This window comes from Staurois parvus, unplaced genomic scaffold, assembly GCF_062004578.1.
Source record: "Staurois parvus isolate SC_StPar_1 unplaced genomic scaffold, SC_StPar_1.0 ptg000264l, whole genome shotgun sequence".
NCBI lineage: Eukaryota > Metazoa > Chordata > Amphibia > Anura > Ranidae > Staurois > Staurois parvus.
In genome coordinates, this window is record NW_028318060.1 from 4,632,663 (window position 1) to 4,650,648 (window position 17,986).

The following is a 17,986-nucleotide window of genomic DNA, read 5'->3' on the forward strand; positions in this document are numbered from 1 at the left end:
AGAATACCATCTCTTAACACACAACATGTCGAACCCTTGAAGCAGATGGGCTACAGCAGCAGAATTCTACGCTGGGTGCCACTCCTGTCAGCTAAGAACAGGATACAGAGGCTACAATTCGCACAGACTCGCCAAAATTGGACAATAGAAGATTGGAAAAACACTGCCTGATTTGAGGAGTCTCGATTTAAGCTGCAACATTCAGATGGTAGGGTCAGAATTTGGAATAAACAACATGAAACCATGGATCCATCCTGCCTTGTATCAATGGTTCAGGCTGATGGTGGGTGTGTAATGGTGTGGGGGATATTTTCTTGGCACACTTTGGGCCCCTTAGTACCAATTAGACATCATTTAAACATCACGGCCTACCTGATTATTGTTGCTGACCATGTCCATCCCTTTATGACTACAGTGTACCCATCTTCTGTTGGTTACTTTCAGCAAGATAATGCACCATGTCACAAAATTCAAATCATCTCAAACTGGTTTCTTGAACATGTCAATGAGTCACTGTGCTCCACTGGCTTCCACACTCACCAGATCTCAATCCGATAGAGAACCTTTGGGATGTGGTCAGGGGCGTAACTGACCATTTGGAAACTCGGACACTGCCCGAGGGCCCGGGGTCAGTAGGGGGCCCCATGAGATGCCCCTGGTACCTTTTTCATAGGCTTTTTGAGTTTGAGAAAGGACACAGGGGCCCCATGATCCCCTATTGCCCGGGGGCCCCATGGGTTGTCAGTCTGCCCCTGGATGTGGTGCAATAGGAGATTCACATCATGGACGTTCAGCCAACAAATCTGCAGCAATTGCATGATGCTATCATATTAATATGGACCAAAATCTCTGAGGAATGTTTCCAACACCTTGTTGAATCTATGTCATGAAGTTCTGATGGCAAAAGGCAGCCCAACCGGGTACTAGCAAGGTGTTCCTAATAAAGTAACTGATGAGTGTATATTTTACAGAGAATTATGAATTTGGCTCATATGATTACAGTATTAAGAGGTGTTATTAATTATATGGATGAGATCAATGTCTCCTAGGGTTCAATATTGTATTTAGTGATTACATAGTGCTTTTTTTTTTACTTTTTCCGCATGAACCTTTATGTTTTTTTATCAATTGGGGGTTTTATACTATTTTATATTTATTTTAATGTGAGGATTTCTATATGTTTTAAGTGGATCAGGGCATGGCATTTATTATTTATGCATTTCATGCTACTATGTATTTTATTCTAGGACAGTGTAGGGGTTAAGTTGGCAAAGATTCTCAGCCTTTTGTTTTGTATTGTGGATAGTGTTTCAGTTTATGTATCAGTGTAATGTGGGTGAGCTTTTTTTTAAGTCTCATTTGCCCCTTTGTATCTTTGTTTTTATTGTGCCCAGTCCCTGATGAGCCATCCATACAGGGATCGGGTCCTGTTATATACGGCATCTGGCTGCAGTGCTAGGCATCCCCTTGATAAAGTCTGTTGATGAAACACATATAGAGCAGAGCTTAATGCTGGCAGCTGAGTTGGATGTGTACTGTACCTGTGTGAGCTTTAGGAGCTTCGGTGGATGCTCTAGCAGATTACAAGTTTAGCCACACAGTGCAATACAGTTACTTTGTGAGATATATTGTTTATTCTCATATTGTGTAAGAATGCTTTTAGTGTTTTAATAAAATTTGGTTTGCGGTATACTAAGTACAGATGCATCACTTCACAAGCAAGTTAAGGACATCCCCCAGGCATGTTATTTAAAGGAATTTTGCATTTTTAATGCTCACTTTAAGCATTATTAAAACCGCTGCTTACTTCCAAGTGGAATTTAAAAAAAATTTTTGCTTTGATATATCCTCCCAACAACAGTGCCAAGCCCCCCCCCCCCAATGTCATTTGTTTGAAAACCCTTTGCCTATTAGAAATCAGTTCTGGCAATTTTATAGGCTAACATTTGGTTCCAATGGACTTCAGTGCAATTCAGATTTGGCACTCAAACTTAAATATTTACCAAACCTGCTCCAGGCCAATACCAGGTAGTTCACATCATCCCTTTTGAATATTCATAACATTTCTAAATAGAATTTTTACAACACTATAGCTTATGTTTCAACCTACAGTTCGTGTATGTTGTAGTGATGCAAGCACAATTAGTGCAGCATTTTGGAGAAAAAAAGCTTACACACAAAATAAGTTCATTAATAATTTACAAAGAAATTGCTCTAAGCACAATGGGAGTTTCTGTGGGAAAAAGTGTGACACAGTTAACTAATAATTCTCTTAGAACAGGGTGTTCAGCTAGTAGTGGGTGCCCTAGAGAATTGCATCTGTTAAAAGTTAAGTTTGTATTAATTTGGTCTTATATTCCCTTCAGTGTGTTTTTCAAGCTCCCTTGGTGATCATTGCCAATTAATGCATAAAGTTTTATTTAATCAAAAATATACTCTCTAGTTATGTTTGAAATTTTGTGTATTGCAGAAATTACATTTTATTTCTCTATAGGGTATAAAAAAAAACACATTGTAACAATAAATTAGAGTATATGCGTACAATGCATTTACAGGCAATCCCTGATTTCTCCCAGGTGTTTAGGATGGAGTCTTTTACTCAGTCTTACACACCAAGAAAGGACAGCTCAAACTCTTCACAATGAGAGAAGGATGGAAATCTACTCAAGATGTTTAAAATATGATCCTTACCCCCAATCCCTTTCTGCTGTAGAGAGAGTTTCAACCCTTGCATTTCCTTACCAGCCAATTTAGTGGTAGATTCCTAATTACAGTCCCACCTCTTCAAAAAACATGGCTCAAGACAGGTCCATTCCAACACAGCCTAGCCATATCCTACCCTACACTAGCTGTACTGATTTTTTTGTGATGTCAGGTGTGAGGAGATGATCCCTTCCCACTGTCACAATTGAGGGTCAGGGGTTGCGAGGATTCTGCATTAGTAACACGTTTTATGTTACACCCTAAATACGGGTATAACATGTGCTAGAGCTGAACTTATCCTTTAAAAAAGTGACATGGGAAATAGCCATAAGGGTGCACCATGCCATCAGTGATGTCATTTACCATATTTGAACAAATCCCATTGGACAAATAAGGCTCACACATTGTTGATAAGATGGCACATTGATCCTAAAGGGTGAAGAATTTTTCTAAAGCAGTTTTCAGAAAACCTCAATACCCTTTTTGGCCCCCTCTTCCCACCTCTGAGCTGATCTAACCCTTCTCCTAAGCTGATGCATACCTAGCTTTGGTTTCCAGTCCAGCTGGCAAAAGGCTAGTGATTGGTTAATTCATACATACAGTGCCACAGTATTTCGATTGTACCTTACCATCTTAATAAATGGGCATGGATTGTTAAATTCATTGATCATCAGAATGAAGAATGCAGTGCATTGCTTCGCTCTTGTGAACATCTTGCCATCCAGTTAGTGCATATAACTAGTTTCTAAGCTATGCCTTCCTTACACTCCATATTGCCTTTATACTGTATATCCTGTCTTTATGCTCATTCCCTTCTTATATTTATTTATTACAGGTACTTATATAGCGCTGTCTATTTACGCAGTGCTTGACATATCTATTGTACATTCACATCAGTCTCTAACCCTCAAGTAGTGTACAATCTAAGGTCCCTAACTTACATTCAGACATACACATACTATGGATATTTTCACATGATCCAATTCACCTACAAGCATGACTTTGGAGTGTGGGAGGAAAGCAGAGTACCTGGAGGAAACCCACGCAGGCACACGGAGAACATGCAAACTCCAGGCAGGTGGTGCCGTGGTTGGGATTCAAACCAATGACTCTAACATTGCTAGGCAGAAGTGCTAACCATTTAGCCACTGTGGCTATCTCTGTTTTTGTTTAAACTCCACTTTTTTTTAGCCTTTTTTGTGATTGCAGTGTTTTCTTCTCCATCCATATGTGTGTTTCTATTATGGGTTTATTCACCCCATCATTTCCCTATTTCTAGAATCAGCAGAGGCCACATACACTGCAGCACTGTGATCTAGAAAAAAGGAGAGGAGAGGTGAAGAAGGAGATCCATAATATATATATATAGCAGTGTAAACATGGCTAAAGAGCTGTTACTGCAGTGAGGAAAGATTGGCAGCAGGAATGGAGCCAAGCTCAAACACACATTAAAAAAAAAAAAAAACTGCATACAGTAGGTGTGGAGGCATCATGGCAGAAGCATCCAACCATGGTTAACAAATGTGATACATGAGCATCAATTTTGTACTAAGGAGACCTAAAATGTGAACAAGCCATAGAACACCATCTAAGATATAGGTGTACTTTTTATCATACTGTATGTCTTATCAAATGAAATGATCATTTCATTCACACCTTACAAAAAATGTATTATGATTACATTTAGTACGAAAAAAACCTACCAAGCAGTACTGCTTGAATGTTCTGTGGAAACTTGGTTGTTATTAATGGTGGATTGGCCTTGCATTTGTCAAAAAAGATTGAAAAGCTGTAATAACATTCCACAGTAATTTGTATGATTTTTTCACACAGTGTTACTGTTACCTAAGGAGCTCAGAATTTCAGAAGCACTGAAAAGCTTCTAATATGTAAAGAAAAAATATGCTTATATGAAACCCATATATACGCAAGTCTACATTTTGTAACACAATTTTGTCTTTCTCATTACAGTATGCCCTGTTCTTAGAATTGATGGCCTTGAGCCTAGACAAGGATACAGGGAAAAGCTGGAATTTTCAGGTATTTAATAGTGCTATATGATTGTCCTTTGTCACAATTGGCACACAATACAAAGAAAAAGCTTTTTGAACATCCTCATTTGTCCAAATACCACACTATCATGTGAATTTTTTTACAAAATCATTGAAAAAGAAGCACAAACTGCTTATATATTCTGATTTTAATCATTTTTCCAAGATATACAAATTTAATTACGAGTAACTATTTTATTTATATAAGGACATAATTGCATTGCTGCAAAATATTTATTATACTAAGTGTCATTTATTCATACTCTCTTATTTTAATCAACATTTAATTGACATAAAAGTATGCCTGAAGTGTGCATCTAAAACACAGTTTTTTATTTTATTGTCTTCAGTTTCAGTTTCTAGAATTAGTGATTTCAGTAATGTATTTCTGTTTTGCTTTACCTAATCATTTATTTTCTAAACACCTGGCTAATTATTTAGCACGAGTCAACTACATCTTTTCTGTTTGCACGCTAACTCTCCATGAAAACATGGAACTGGGGTGCAGAAAAATGGCAGCAGATGCCAAAATCTGAAATATCTGGCTCTAGCAAAATGCAGTTGGTTCACAAAACTGGAGAGCGGTACAATAATGAGTGTCTGTCTACAGGCAACAGTGAAGTATGGTGGAAGATCAATGGTGTCCTCAACACTGAGAAATGCAGCCAGATACTTATCTATCATGCCATACCATCAGGGAGGCATGTGATCGGCCCCACATTTATTTTGCAGCAGGAAATTGACCCCAAACATACATCCAATGTTATTAAGAACTATCTTCAGTGTAAAGTAGAACAAGGGGTCCTAGAAGTGAGTATTTGGTCCCCACAGAGCCCTAATCTCAACATTAATTCAGCCTGTCTGGGATTTCATGTGAAGGCAGAAGGATTTGAGGTAGCCTACAATCACAGAAGATTTGTGGTTAGTTCTCCAAGATGTTTGGAACAACCTACCTTCTGAGTTCCTTCAAATTTGTGTGCAAGTATATCTGGAAGAATTGAAGAATGGATACAGTTTTGAAGACAAAGGGTGGTCACAACAAATATTGATTTGATTTGGGTTTCTTATCTGTTCATTTACTTTCCAAAGAAGCACACAACAATGCATGGAAGTGCATTATGGTATGTTGTGGTACTGCAGTGCATGTGTGCCCAATATTTACAAATGAGGATAGGTGAATCTGTCTGGGTTTGGTTCACAAACAATTTTGAAAACCTTGCTTAAACTTCACAAACCTTGCAGTAACCTCCTCGTGGATGAAGTGTTGGACCAGGTTGGCCATTGATAGCAGGAAAAGAATAATAATGGCGTCATTACCTGTCATTGGCTGAGTACATTTTGTGGTGGAAGCTTCTGTAAACACTTAGGGGTTTATTTTTTGAAAAGTTGTTAAATGGATGTGACCGGCACTCCTCCAGTCATGACAAATTTTGAATCATCAGATCCATGTAGTGGCCAAAAATGTGATGCGGTGGTATTAATAGCACATTTGGCCATGGAAAATAAAATAAAATGGTGGTAATAGTTAAGGAGGTAGTAAATCACCCCCCCTCCCCCAGAAAAAAAGGGTTCCCTGCTAAATAATCGCATAATGTGTTAGTAGGCACTGCATACAATGAGGCATCGCATAGGATGAGGCATCCCATACAATGAAGCATCGCACACAATGAGGCATCACACACTATGAGGCATCGCACACACTGAAACATCACACACAATGAGACATCACATACAATAAGACATAACACACAATGAGGCATCACACACAATGAGGCTTCGCACACAATAAGACATTGCATACAAAACAATGAGGCATTACACACAATGAGGCATCACACATGATGAAAGACTTACCTTATATAGTGCTCACCACCGAAGGAGCCGCTGGAATTAACGGCACTTCTGTCCTTATTTCAGTGATGAACCATATATATATTGGATCCACAGCACACCAGTACACCTTGTGGGAAGTTTTATAACAGGTTTAATAAGACAGGTAAAACTCTGCAAATAGACTGCAAATTAACTTGGAAAATAGCGGTTAAATGCACTGAATACACAAACCTTCTAGAACTGGCACAATAACATCAATAAACACAATATTCATGTATATACGTATATACTGGTATAGCTATAGATCAGTATTAACCCCCTTGAACTATATCACTATATGTCCCCAGCTAAACTGACATCTCTTTAGGTTTAGTCCCACATTCACTTGTATACTGTGGGATTGTAACACTGTGTGAGTCTATGTGTTGCACAGGTCTGTGTTAGTGAATCGGTGGAGCGCTCTTAAGGACTGACATGTCACTGGTTAGCAGTTGCTCACCACATCCAAGAACTGTCTCCAGGGGTTAACTCTTTGAAGGGATGATAAATGGGGCTCTGTCTCTCTGCGGCTAGTTTTTTTCTGTTGTCAATTGTCGGTGCTGCACAATCTCTGAGGTGCCTCACCTGGGATGATCACACGCCTCCTCTGTGATTTCCAACACTCTGACCCCTCTCTGCGGTTAGAGTTGTCATTGCTGTCGGTAACTGCCATCGCGGGTGACTGGTACCAATGATTACAGTTGCTGCTGACTTCAGCTGCTGTAGATAACCATTGTCCTTAGCAACCTCTGTTGTTCTGGAAACAGTGTCAGTGTACTTCAACAGTAGGGGCTGCAGACTAGCTCCCACATGTCCTCTGCAAAGGCACATGTGGCTCTCCTCTCCCTCCTCCTTGCAAAGCATCCTGGTCCTGTAGTCCTGTGCAGTATAAAGTTACATTGTCTGCCTCTGTGAGGAAACTGCAACTCCCACAAACACTCCAGTACTGCTGAGAGCCGAGCCAATCAAACCCTTTCTGACAACATGCAGTCTTAAAAGGGAAACAGTTCTTTAAAGGGAAAGAGAAATGGCCCTACACTTAGAACTAAGCCCTCCAGTGGCACCCTGTCACACTGACAGGGCTCTCACCTTTCCCCGGTCTTCCTTCTGGGTTTGCAGGCTCTGGTCACTTGACTGGCCAAGCCACGATGATGTCACTCCCGCGGAGTCTCAGCTGCGGCACAGAGCGCTGAAGAAAAGGCATAGGCCTGCCGTTCCGAGTGCATGCGCAGGTGACGTCACTGGCTGCAGGGACACTCAATATCTCTTAAATGGAACATGTTGAAGAGACAGTCCTACCTACAGGTCAGCTTTACTCTAAGTGTCCAGTGAGAGATTACTGACACTTTAAGGAGTTCCTCATACACAATTGCTCCTTCATATCTGGGATTATTCCCCCCCCCCCCATTGTCTATGTTGGGATCTTTTCTGCAATACTTTGTTATAATAATGGAACACCTTGTGTATCTGCAGTACTATACAGCTGGCAGTAAAGCCATATATGGATCAAAATTCAGCCAGTTCAGCAAGAACCAGCCAAGTTTTGATCCATATATGGGTACCCTGGTTGTACAGAAGTTGATCTACCGATTGCCTTCTGTACAACCAGCCTGTTGGGTTTTTCCTGATTGATCAGTGCCTCTGGCTATAGCTAGTGGCACTAATCATTGTATCCTGACAGCAGGGAAGGCTCCCCACCATCAGAGCACAATAGCACTGCAGGAGGAATCCCTAATCCAATTTGAATGTGTGGATAAAGGAATGAGATTTTTTTTTTTTTTTTTACAATCCACTGGTTGAAAGAAAAAAAAGGATGAATGAGTGAGCTGCCAAACTCCATAGATCCAGCAATTAGCTTCCCTACAAAGTTACTCATTTTAACTGAAGCCCAGATGAAGGGGTCGTTTTTTCTGACCTCCAAAACATGTTGCTAATAAATGGATTTGGACTCTTATCATTTATTCTGGCAATTTTTCCATTAATGCAAGTTTTTTTTTCTGATAACCTGCTGGGTACCCACTGGAGGGTATCCTTGTCTAGCTCTCTGGACCATTTAAACCTTTATAACCAGCTAATCTGGTCTCCTTTTTAAAATTTTCTTTGAAGCCTATCTCGAGGCAGATACTAACCTGTCCTGGCACCCACTGTTATGATCTTGCGTACTGGGAACATGGATAGCTCTATGTGTGGCAGCCATTTTATCCACATCACAAGTCTCCTATGCTATTTTGTCATAAGAAGCCATAGCACAGTGACACCCCCCCCCCCCGCCCTTCAGTTTATATAATACACAACTGTTAACTGATGCCAGGGCCTTCTTATCAGACCAGAACAGATACAGGCCCTCTTATGCCTATTAGCCCAATCCACATTCCAGTCCAGGGAAACCCTATTAAAATTGTCACGCTTGCAAGCTTGAGCAATCCAGAAAACTAACAGATATCTGGTGGTAAATCTCTCAGCTGAAGGGAAAGGCCAATACATTTCCTGATAGGCTTGTTATCAGCCAAGACTCTAAAGCTTCAGCATATTTCATAACTCATGAAATAATGAAAGTACAGCCAGAATATAGACATATTACCTCCCTCAGTTATTTGGTAGCATTTTGAACCCAAACGCCCCTATTCTAGGAAGTACCAGAGTGGATTAGGCCTCCACACCCCTTCTATGAGAGATGGTTATCCAAGACCTGTCATATCTATAGCCATTTTGAAGCTCATTTGATGCTGGACAATAATCTGCAGCTAGCAGACTGTAAACAGTAGTTATTCAGAAATATGACTGCTCATAGAAAACTGTATTTGGGACCTAGTCATAAACATGGTGACCTCCCAGCAATCCCCCCTTAAACCAAATGTTTGATCAGATGGTCTCTGTCAACACCCCTTTGATATCACAGAAAAGGGGAGTACCAGGACACTTTGACAGCTCTCATGTATCCAAGGAGAATCTGTCAAGTTATGAGAGCCAATAAAACCTTGCTCACCCTTGACTGAACTCTGCTAAAACCAAGGACTTGCCTTTTTTCACCTCTTTGCCTTGCTGTGGCTTGTTCTCTTTGTTACTTTGTAATATCTTTGTTTTTGTAAATATTTTTTTGCACCATTTTGACCTTTTCTTATTGAAATTATTTTATTTTGAAAAGTGTTGAAATTGTCTCTAAATGTGCTAATGCATGCTAAAAGAATCCCTGTCTCTTGAAGAGTGCTAGGCCCCTTTCACACAGGTGTTCCATATGTCCCTTTTTCATCTGTCCATTTATGGATGAAAAACAGACACCATGTATTTCTATGGACTAGCGGATGTAAATGAATGATCATCTGTTTACATCCATTAATGTCTGCATCCGTTAACATCTGTTTTTTTAACAGAAGAAAACCCTATTTTTCTTCCGTAAAAAAAAACCCCGGAATGGACGAAAAATGGATAAAACAGATGTAAACAGATGCAAAATGGATGTAAACGGACAAAAACGGATGTAAACCGATAAAAAAATGACGTAAACTGATGAAAACTGATGTGAACTGATCTGTTTTTTCTTGGGAAAAATGTGACCAAACTGATGAAAAAAACAGAACGCCCATGTGAAAGGGGCCCTACTATAGTATAATTCTCTGAATATACTTGTCTGTGGTCATGTTACAGCCGTTTATTCTAAAATCACAGTTGTAGCTAAGATTGTGAGTTTCCTCCTTCTCAGTAAAAAAGGTGGTGGTGGTAGCTTAAAGAGCTTAAATCTTAGTTAACTTAACCCAGTGACAATCCCTTTCAGGCTGCTGGCACCTAGACTGTGGTCTTGCGAGCTGCAAAATCTTTGTGCAGGGTGCAGCTGAGAGTGGCATTGTCACTTAAGTGACAGAATGGTGTGAGATTGTCCAGTTTTTTGTCATGAGCTGGTGAGAAGGCCAGGGGTCTGACATTCACATTCGTCACACCCACCTCCCCTCTAACTGATCCATTGACAAAATAATCTAAATTCCTTCATCTGTTTTCATGAGGTGGGGTCTTTTTTTCTGGTATCTGTGATACAGCATAAAAGTTGTGGAAATCTACTATTGGCTGTTTGGTGGTGGAGTCCTCTTAAGATTCAGAAGAAGAGTGATGTGAGTGTAAGGGGACTGGCTGACACAAGCAGTGTTGGACTAGATCAGTGGTCTCCAAACTGCCTCTTTGCTTGCCTCTACCCGACCCTTGAAGTACTATTCCTCCCACTGACACAAACAAGGATGCACCATTTCTTCCACTGGCACCAACTATGAGTCATTATTCCTTCCACTGACACCAGTGACAGGGCACAATTCCTCCCACTGACATAAACAATTAGGTACTATTCCTCCAACTAACACCAATGATGGGGCATTATTCCTCCAACTAATACCAAAGATGGGGCACTATTCCTTCCTCTGATACCAATTATGGGGCACTGTTCCTCCCACTGACCCCAATGATGGGGAATTATTCATCCCACTGACACCAATGATGGGGCACTATTCCTCCCACTAACACCAATGATGGGGCACTATTCCTCCTAGTAATACCAATGATGAGGCACTGTACCTCCAACTATTACCAATGATGGGGCACTATTCCTCTTAGTAATACAAATGATAGGGCACTATTTATCCCACTGATGCCAATGATGGGGCACTGTTCCTCCAACTAATACCAATGACTGGACAGTATTCCTCCTTCCACTGACTACAAGCACTGTCTTTTTTTTTTAATCCCACTGATGCTGGGACATTTTCTATTCCCACTGGGCCCTCCTAAAGTCTGAAGGACAGTAAACCGGCCCTTTGTTTAGCAAGTTTGGAGACCTCTGGACTAGATGACCATTGCACCTGTAAAAAACATGCAGAATGGTTTATTGAGGGTTGGAGGGAATGATGGGAGGAGGTTCATATTTTACACTGAATATTTAATCTAGCAGTATTTGCTAATGTTTAATCACCTAAATGACCTTAGTGATTAAATGCTCTTTTCCATTGTTGTCCAATTGTAAATGTGTTAAACAAGGTCAAGCTATTTTCTTTTTCAGTTTTCTCCCCAGTTTATGTGTTTTTTCTTACCAAATTAGGCAAGGCTTACAAATGGAATGCATTGTTACAAAATACATGTGTTTATTAACTTTGCGTATTTACCAAAAATTACACAGTCACTGCTGTAAGCTCTGTGTGCTTATGATGAATCATTTTCTCTACGGGACTGAGGGTAATCTAAATATGAACCTTACATCTGCATAGACGTTCTTTGAAGCTATAATTGTAAGACACAAACAGGCAGACATGAAGTAAATCTACACATAAAAAAGGAAACAAAAACAATGCTACGTACATTGTAAATGATTCAGAATTGTTTAAAAATAAAGCTGAGCAATTGAGCAGAAATCATGCTATTCCATATTTTTTAACTTTCCCTTAGCCATTACTAATTAAAAAAAAAACGTGTGTGTGTATGCGCATGTTGTAGCTTTTACCTTAGTTCAGAGAAATTTACAAAGCAGTTAAATTGAACCTGTGCCCAAACAATGAACATTAAAGTTTAAAATTTTAACAAGCCAGTAAATAACTTGAAAACGATCCATCATTGACATCTGTAGCTGTTTTGAACTGTTAGACTCCATTCATGTGCAATTTCACATGTTGCATTTATGGCAGCCCATTCATCTCAATGGGCTTCCCTATGCGCAAAATAAATGCATGACCCTTTTTGTAAACCATGGCATACCAAAGCACATGGTACATTGTTATACATTTCAAAATGAATATGCCATTAAGAATTAATGACACCAACATGTGCCTGCAAAAGGGATACGCATGTTTTTTGTGTTGCAGGAACTCGTATGATTTTGTGTTCAGACCAGGAATGCACAAATGTGAACCTAGCCTTAGGTAAATTCATCTTCATAGGTTACAACAGAGATTTTGAAGTCAGTTTATGCCACCTGCTCTTTGTTAACATTAGAAAGCTGGCAGGCATGTAACTTTCTGCTGCCAGGGAAAAGAAGCTGTGATTTCATTGCCTCTCTTGTGAATTTTGAAGATTAATTTCTCCACAATGCCTATAGCTACCATATGAATGGGAGCTTGTTTTTAAAGTGCTTTTACTGTATTGTTTGTTCAGAATATGTTAACACTTTGTTATGCATAGTCTGGGCACAGGTTTAATGGTCAACATTAGCCAAAACATTGTGTAGCGTTGGATAGATTAGGGAAGATTAAGACTTCTGTAAAGTTTTTATTGCTGTCTCTGATTTTCTTCACCTCACATTTTGTCCCTGTGATAGCAGGTCAAGAAATTAAGGTAGCCGTTGTCACGAAAGACAAACATAGTAATAATAATCTGAGAGCAGTTTTAACACTTCCCCACAAAAAAAAATAATTGTTGAAATCTGCCTACCCGGGTGGAGCGATTTACCATCGGGAACCAATCAATAGGAACTAAGAGGGAATCTTCCAAATAGAGACACAGAACTTAAACAAAACTGATGTGGCAGCCTTTTTAGGGTCCTACCTAAAAGCATTACCAAAAAAGTATTTTATACACTGAAAAACCAAATTTGTTGTTCTTTTTTAGCCCTTAAAGCAGTCGATTACTATGATCTTGACTTCAAAAGGTTAGCTTTTCTCCCAGAACCAAGAAAAGTTTGCCCATCCACAATCCCATTGAGGGTATCTCATCAGTCAATATTGGCACTCCAAACTGACAGTAATATGGTGGGCAGGAAGTGGGGCAAGTCTTAGTAAGGCCATACATGTATACCAAGTGGGGAGCCTTTCCATCTGCTCAATGATCAGTGTTGTTGGCTATAGCTGGCGACACTGATCAGGTGAAAAAACAGTCAGGTTGTACGGGACGGGAGTCAATCGCTAGAATGATTTCTGTACAACCAGCCTGTACATAGATGGATCAAAATTTGGCTGGTCCATGCTGGACCTGCTGAATTCTGATCCATCTATGGCAGGCTGTAGTCCCAGGAAAGGTTTATTTTCAAAGTCAGAAAAAATTAGCCCATATTAATGGAATGACTTGGGCTTTTGAAGCACAAATAGATTTCCAGATATTAAAAGTACAGCAGCCTGTGATGATTGCTTTTTGCAAGTCTTTTCAGTATTAAACTTAAATAAAAAGGCTAGTAGGTTCACATTTATTAAGCCCAAATATTACATTTTGTGAATTGTCTTTAATACTTAAATGATCCACACTGCATTGCCAGTTTTGAAGAGAGAGAGTGATTATGTCTCTGCAGCCCTTTTTCCTCGATTTAATGATTTCATGCATTGTCAATTTTATTTGAATGTTACATTCCTGTTGGTAAATAGGGCTTTTTATATTTTCAGGGACATAATTATTTGTATCTTATACAAGGATTGCACACAGCAGGTTTTCTGTCTGTTCCGGAAATTACTACAATACTGTTCAAAAATGTTTTTTGACAAACAATTGGAAATATTTTTGGGCCATGTCATTAAATACTATTATATGCACTGCTTTATGTTTTAAATGACTTAATTGCTTTTTTTCTACAGGATATGACCTCGCAGAGCATTTTTCTCTGAGAAAGACATCCTGTGGAGGTGAAAAGACATGTTTTAAGCTAGGAAGCACTCCTCTGATCAAAGACACACAGTGAGTAATGAATATTTCTTTATAATACACTTAGGGATATTGAAATGAAGTGGTGCTGGATTTTGCTATATACAGTATACTGAAATACCAAAATGAACTGTGCATTAATTTCTTTTAATATAAATATATATATATATATATCTTTAATAATTTCTATCAGATACAGCTGGGTGATCACACACACTGCATATAACAACACTTTGAAGACACCCAGTGAATGTATATAGATGACTTTAGCACTAGCAATAGCACAATTTTAAAAGTGCAGCAATAGGCTTTAAGAACTAAAATGGTCATTTACTTTATTTATTAATTGGGGTTAGTACATGAATAAGTATGGTGCTGAATGTATCTGTCTGTGTCATAGGCTTGTACAGTAATAGGGTATAAATATGTATCTTCAGATATATACAGTCAGGTCCATAAATATTGGGACATCAACACAATTCTAACATTTTTGGCTCTATACACCACCACAATGGATTTGAAATGAAACAAACAAGATGTGCTTTAACTGCAGACTGTCAGCTTTAATTTGAGGGTATTTACATCCAAATCAGGTGAACAGTGTAGGAATTACAACAGTTTGCATATGTGCCTCCCACTTGGTAAGGGACCAAAAGTAATGGGACAATTGGCTTCTCAGCTGTTCCATGGCCAGGTGTGTGCTATTCCCTCATTATCCCAATTACAATGAGCAGATAAAAGGTCCAGAGTTCATTTCAAGTGTGCTATATGCATTTGGAATCTGTTGCTGTCAACTCTCAAGATGAGATCCAAAGAGCTATCACTATCAGTGAAGCAAGCCATCATTAGGCTGAAAAAACAAAACAAACCCATCAGAGAGATAACAAAAACATTAGGTATGGCCAAAACAACTGTTTGGAACATTCCTAAAAAGAAGGAACGCACCGGTGAGCTCAGCAACACCAAAAGACCTGGAAGACCACAGAAAACAACTGTGGTGGATGACCGAAGAATTCTTTCCCTGGTGAAGAAAACACCCTTCACAACAGCTGGCCAGATCAAGAACACTCTCCAGGAGGTAGGTGTATGTGTGTCAAAGTCAACAATCAAAAGAAGACTTCACCAGAGTGAATACAGAGGGTTCACCACAAGATGTAAACCATTGGTGAGCCTCAAAAACAGGAAGGCCAGATTAGAGTTTGCCAAACGACATCTAAAAAACCCTTCACAGTTCTGGAACAACATCCTATGGACAGATGAGACCAAGATCAACTTGTACCAGAGTGATGGGAAGAGAAGAGTATGGAGAAGGAAAGGAACTGTTCATGATCCTAACCATACCACCTCATCAGTGAAGCATGGTGGTGGTAGTGTCATGGCGTGGGCATGTATGGCTGCCAATGGAACTGGTTCTCTTGTATTTATTGATGATGTGACTGCTGACAAAAGCAGCAGGATGAATTCTGAAGTGTTTCGGGCAATATTATCTGCTCATATTCAGCCAAATGCTTCAGAACTCATTGGACGCCGCTTCACAGTGCAGATGGGCAATGACCCAAAGCATACTGCAAAAGCAACCAAAGAGTTTTTTAAGGGAAAGAAGTGGAATGTTATGCAATGGCCAAGTCAATCGCCTGACCTGAATCCGATTGAGCATGCATTTCACTTGCTGAAGACAAAACTGAAGGGAAAATGCCCCAAGAACAAGCAGGAACTGAAGACAGTTGCAGTAGAGGCCTGGCAGAGCATCACCAGGGATGAAACCCAGTGTCTGGTGATGTCTATGCGTTCCAGACTTCAGGCTGTAATTGACTGCAAAGGATTTGCAACCAAGTATTAAAAAGTGAAATTTTGATTTATGATTATTATTCTGTCCCATTACTTTTGGTCCCTTACCAAGTGGGAGGTACATATGCAAACTGTTGTAATTCCTGCACCGTTCACCTGATTTGGATGTAAATACCCTCAAATTAAAGCTGACAGTCTGCAGTTAAAGCACATCTTGTTCGTTTCATTTCACATCCATTGTGGTGGTGTATAGAGCCAAAAATGTTAGAATTGTGTCGATGTCCCAATATTTATGGACCTGACTGTAGATTATTATATTATTATTATTATTATTATACAGTATTTATAAAGCGTCAATAGTTCGCTCAGCGCTGTACATTACAAAGGGGGACAGAACATGTGACAGAACAATACCAATACAATGCAAAACATGAGGGGATCGAGGGCCCTGCTCTTTCGAGCTTACAATCTAGGAGGGAGGGGGTGGTGGCACAGGAGGAGATAGCTGTGGGGGATGGAGTGGTAGGAAGAGTGGAGGAGGTCGGCAAGTTAGCAGGGGGTGGGGTAGGCTTCCCTGAAGAGATGGGTTTTCAGGGTGCGCCTAAAGGAGAGGAGAGTAGGTGATAATCTGATGGGTTGGGGCAGGGAGTTCCAGAGGATGTGTGACACCCTGGAGAAGTCCTGGAGGCGGGCATGGGAGGAGGAGACCAGGGAACTAGAGAGAAGGAGGTCTTGTGAGGAGCGGAGTGTGCGTGCTGGGCGGTACTTGGATATTAGGTCAGTGATGTAGTTCGGGGCAGTATGGTGGACAGCTTTGTACGTCAGCGTTAGGATTTTGAATTTGATCCGTTGCACAATCGGAAGCCAGTGGAGGGATTGGCAGAGGGGGGTGGCGGAGACAGAGCGGTTGGAAAGGTGAATGAGTCTGGCAGCCGTATTCAGGATCAACTGAAGCGGGGATAGCCAGCGGCGAGGCAGGCCAGTGAGGAGGGAGTTGCAGTAGTCGAGTTGTGCTATGATGAGGGAGTGGATGAGCTGTTTAGTGGTTTCTGGGGTTAGGAACGTGCGGATTTTGGCGATGTTGCGGAGGTGGAGTCTGCATGAGTTTGTTAAAGATTGGACTTGGGGCTGGAAGGATAGGTTGGAGTCCAGAATGACACCCAGTACTCTGGCCTGCAGGGCGGGTTTGATGGTAGCGTTGTTGGACGTGACGGAGAAATCAATGGGGGGTGGTGTCCGGGCTGGGGGGAAGACAAGAAACTCGGTTTTGGAGAGGTTCAATTTAAGGAAGTGGAGCGACATCCAGTCTGATATGTCGCTCAGTAGGTGTGTGATTCGGGCTGAGACCAAGGGGGTGAGGTGGGGGGTTGAGAGATAGATTTGTGTGTCGTCGGCATAGAGGTGGTAGTTGAAGCCGTGAGAGTGTATGAGTTGGACAAGGGAGGAGGTATAGATGGAGAAGAAAAGGGGCCCGAGGACAGAGCCTTGAGGGACCCCAACAGAGAGGGGGAGTGAGGGGGAGGTGGTAGAATTATAGGTAACGCTGAAGGAGCGTTGTGACAGGTAGGATGAGAGCCAGGAGAGAGCAGAATCTCTGAGGCCGAGGGAGTGTGGTTTTTTGAGGAGGAGGGGGTGGTCGACTGTGTCGAAGGCCGCAGAGAGGTCAAGGAGTAGGAGCACTGAATAGTGGCCATTAGCTTTGGTGGTTAGCAGGTTGTTGGAGAGTTTGAGTAAGGCAGTTTCGGTGGAGTGTAGGGGACGGAAGCCGGACTGTAGGGGATCAAGGAGGTTGTTGTCGTTGAGGTGAGAGCATAGGCGGGTGTAGACTAGGCGCTCGAGGAGTTTAGATGTAAATGGGAGCAGGGAGATGGGTCTGAGGTTGTTCGGGTCATTGGGGTGCAGGGAGGGCTTTTTAAGTATGGGGGTGATGTGTGCATGTTTCAGAGGGGAGGGGAAAGTGCCTGAGGAGAGGGAGA

At 40.9% G+C, this 17,986-nt stretch overlaps 1 protein-coding gene across 2 annotated transcripts in view; it reads left to right on the forward strand.

Annotated features, from left to right (window-relative positions):
* Positions 1 to 17,986, forward strand: part of COL19A1 (collagen type XIX alpha 1 chain) — an 895,475-nt gene that overhangs the window by 98,270 nt on the left and 779,219 nt on the right. For both annotated transcript variants that reach the window (XM_089681326.1, XM_089681327.1), the window contains exons 3-4: positions 4,675 to 4,743; positions 14,156 to 14,255. In XM_089681326.1, the coding sequence (XP_089537452.1) occupies positions 4,675 to 4,743; positions 14,156 to 14,255 (169 nt within the window). The remainder of the gene's footprint in view (positions 1 to 4,674; positions 4,744 to 14,155; positions 14,256 to 17,986) is intronic.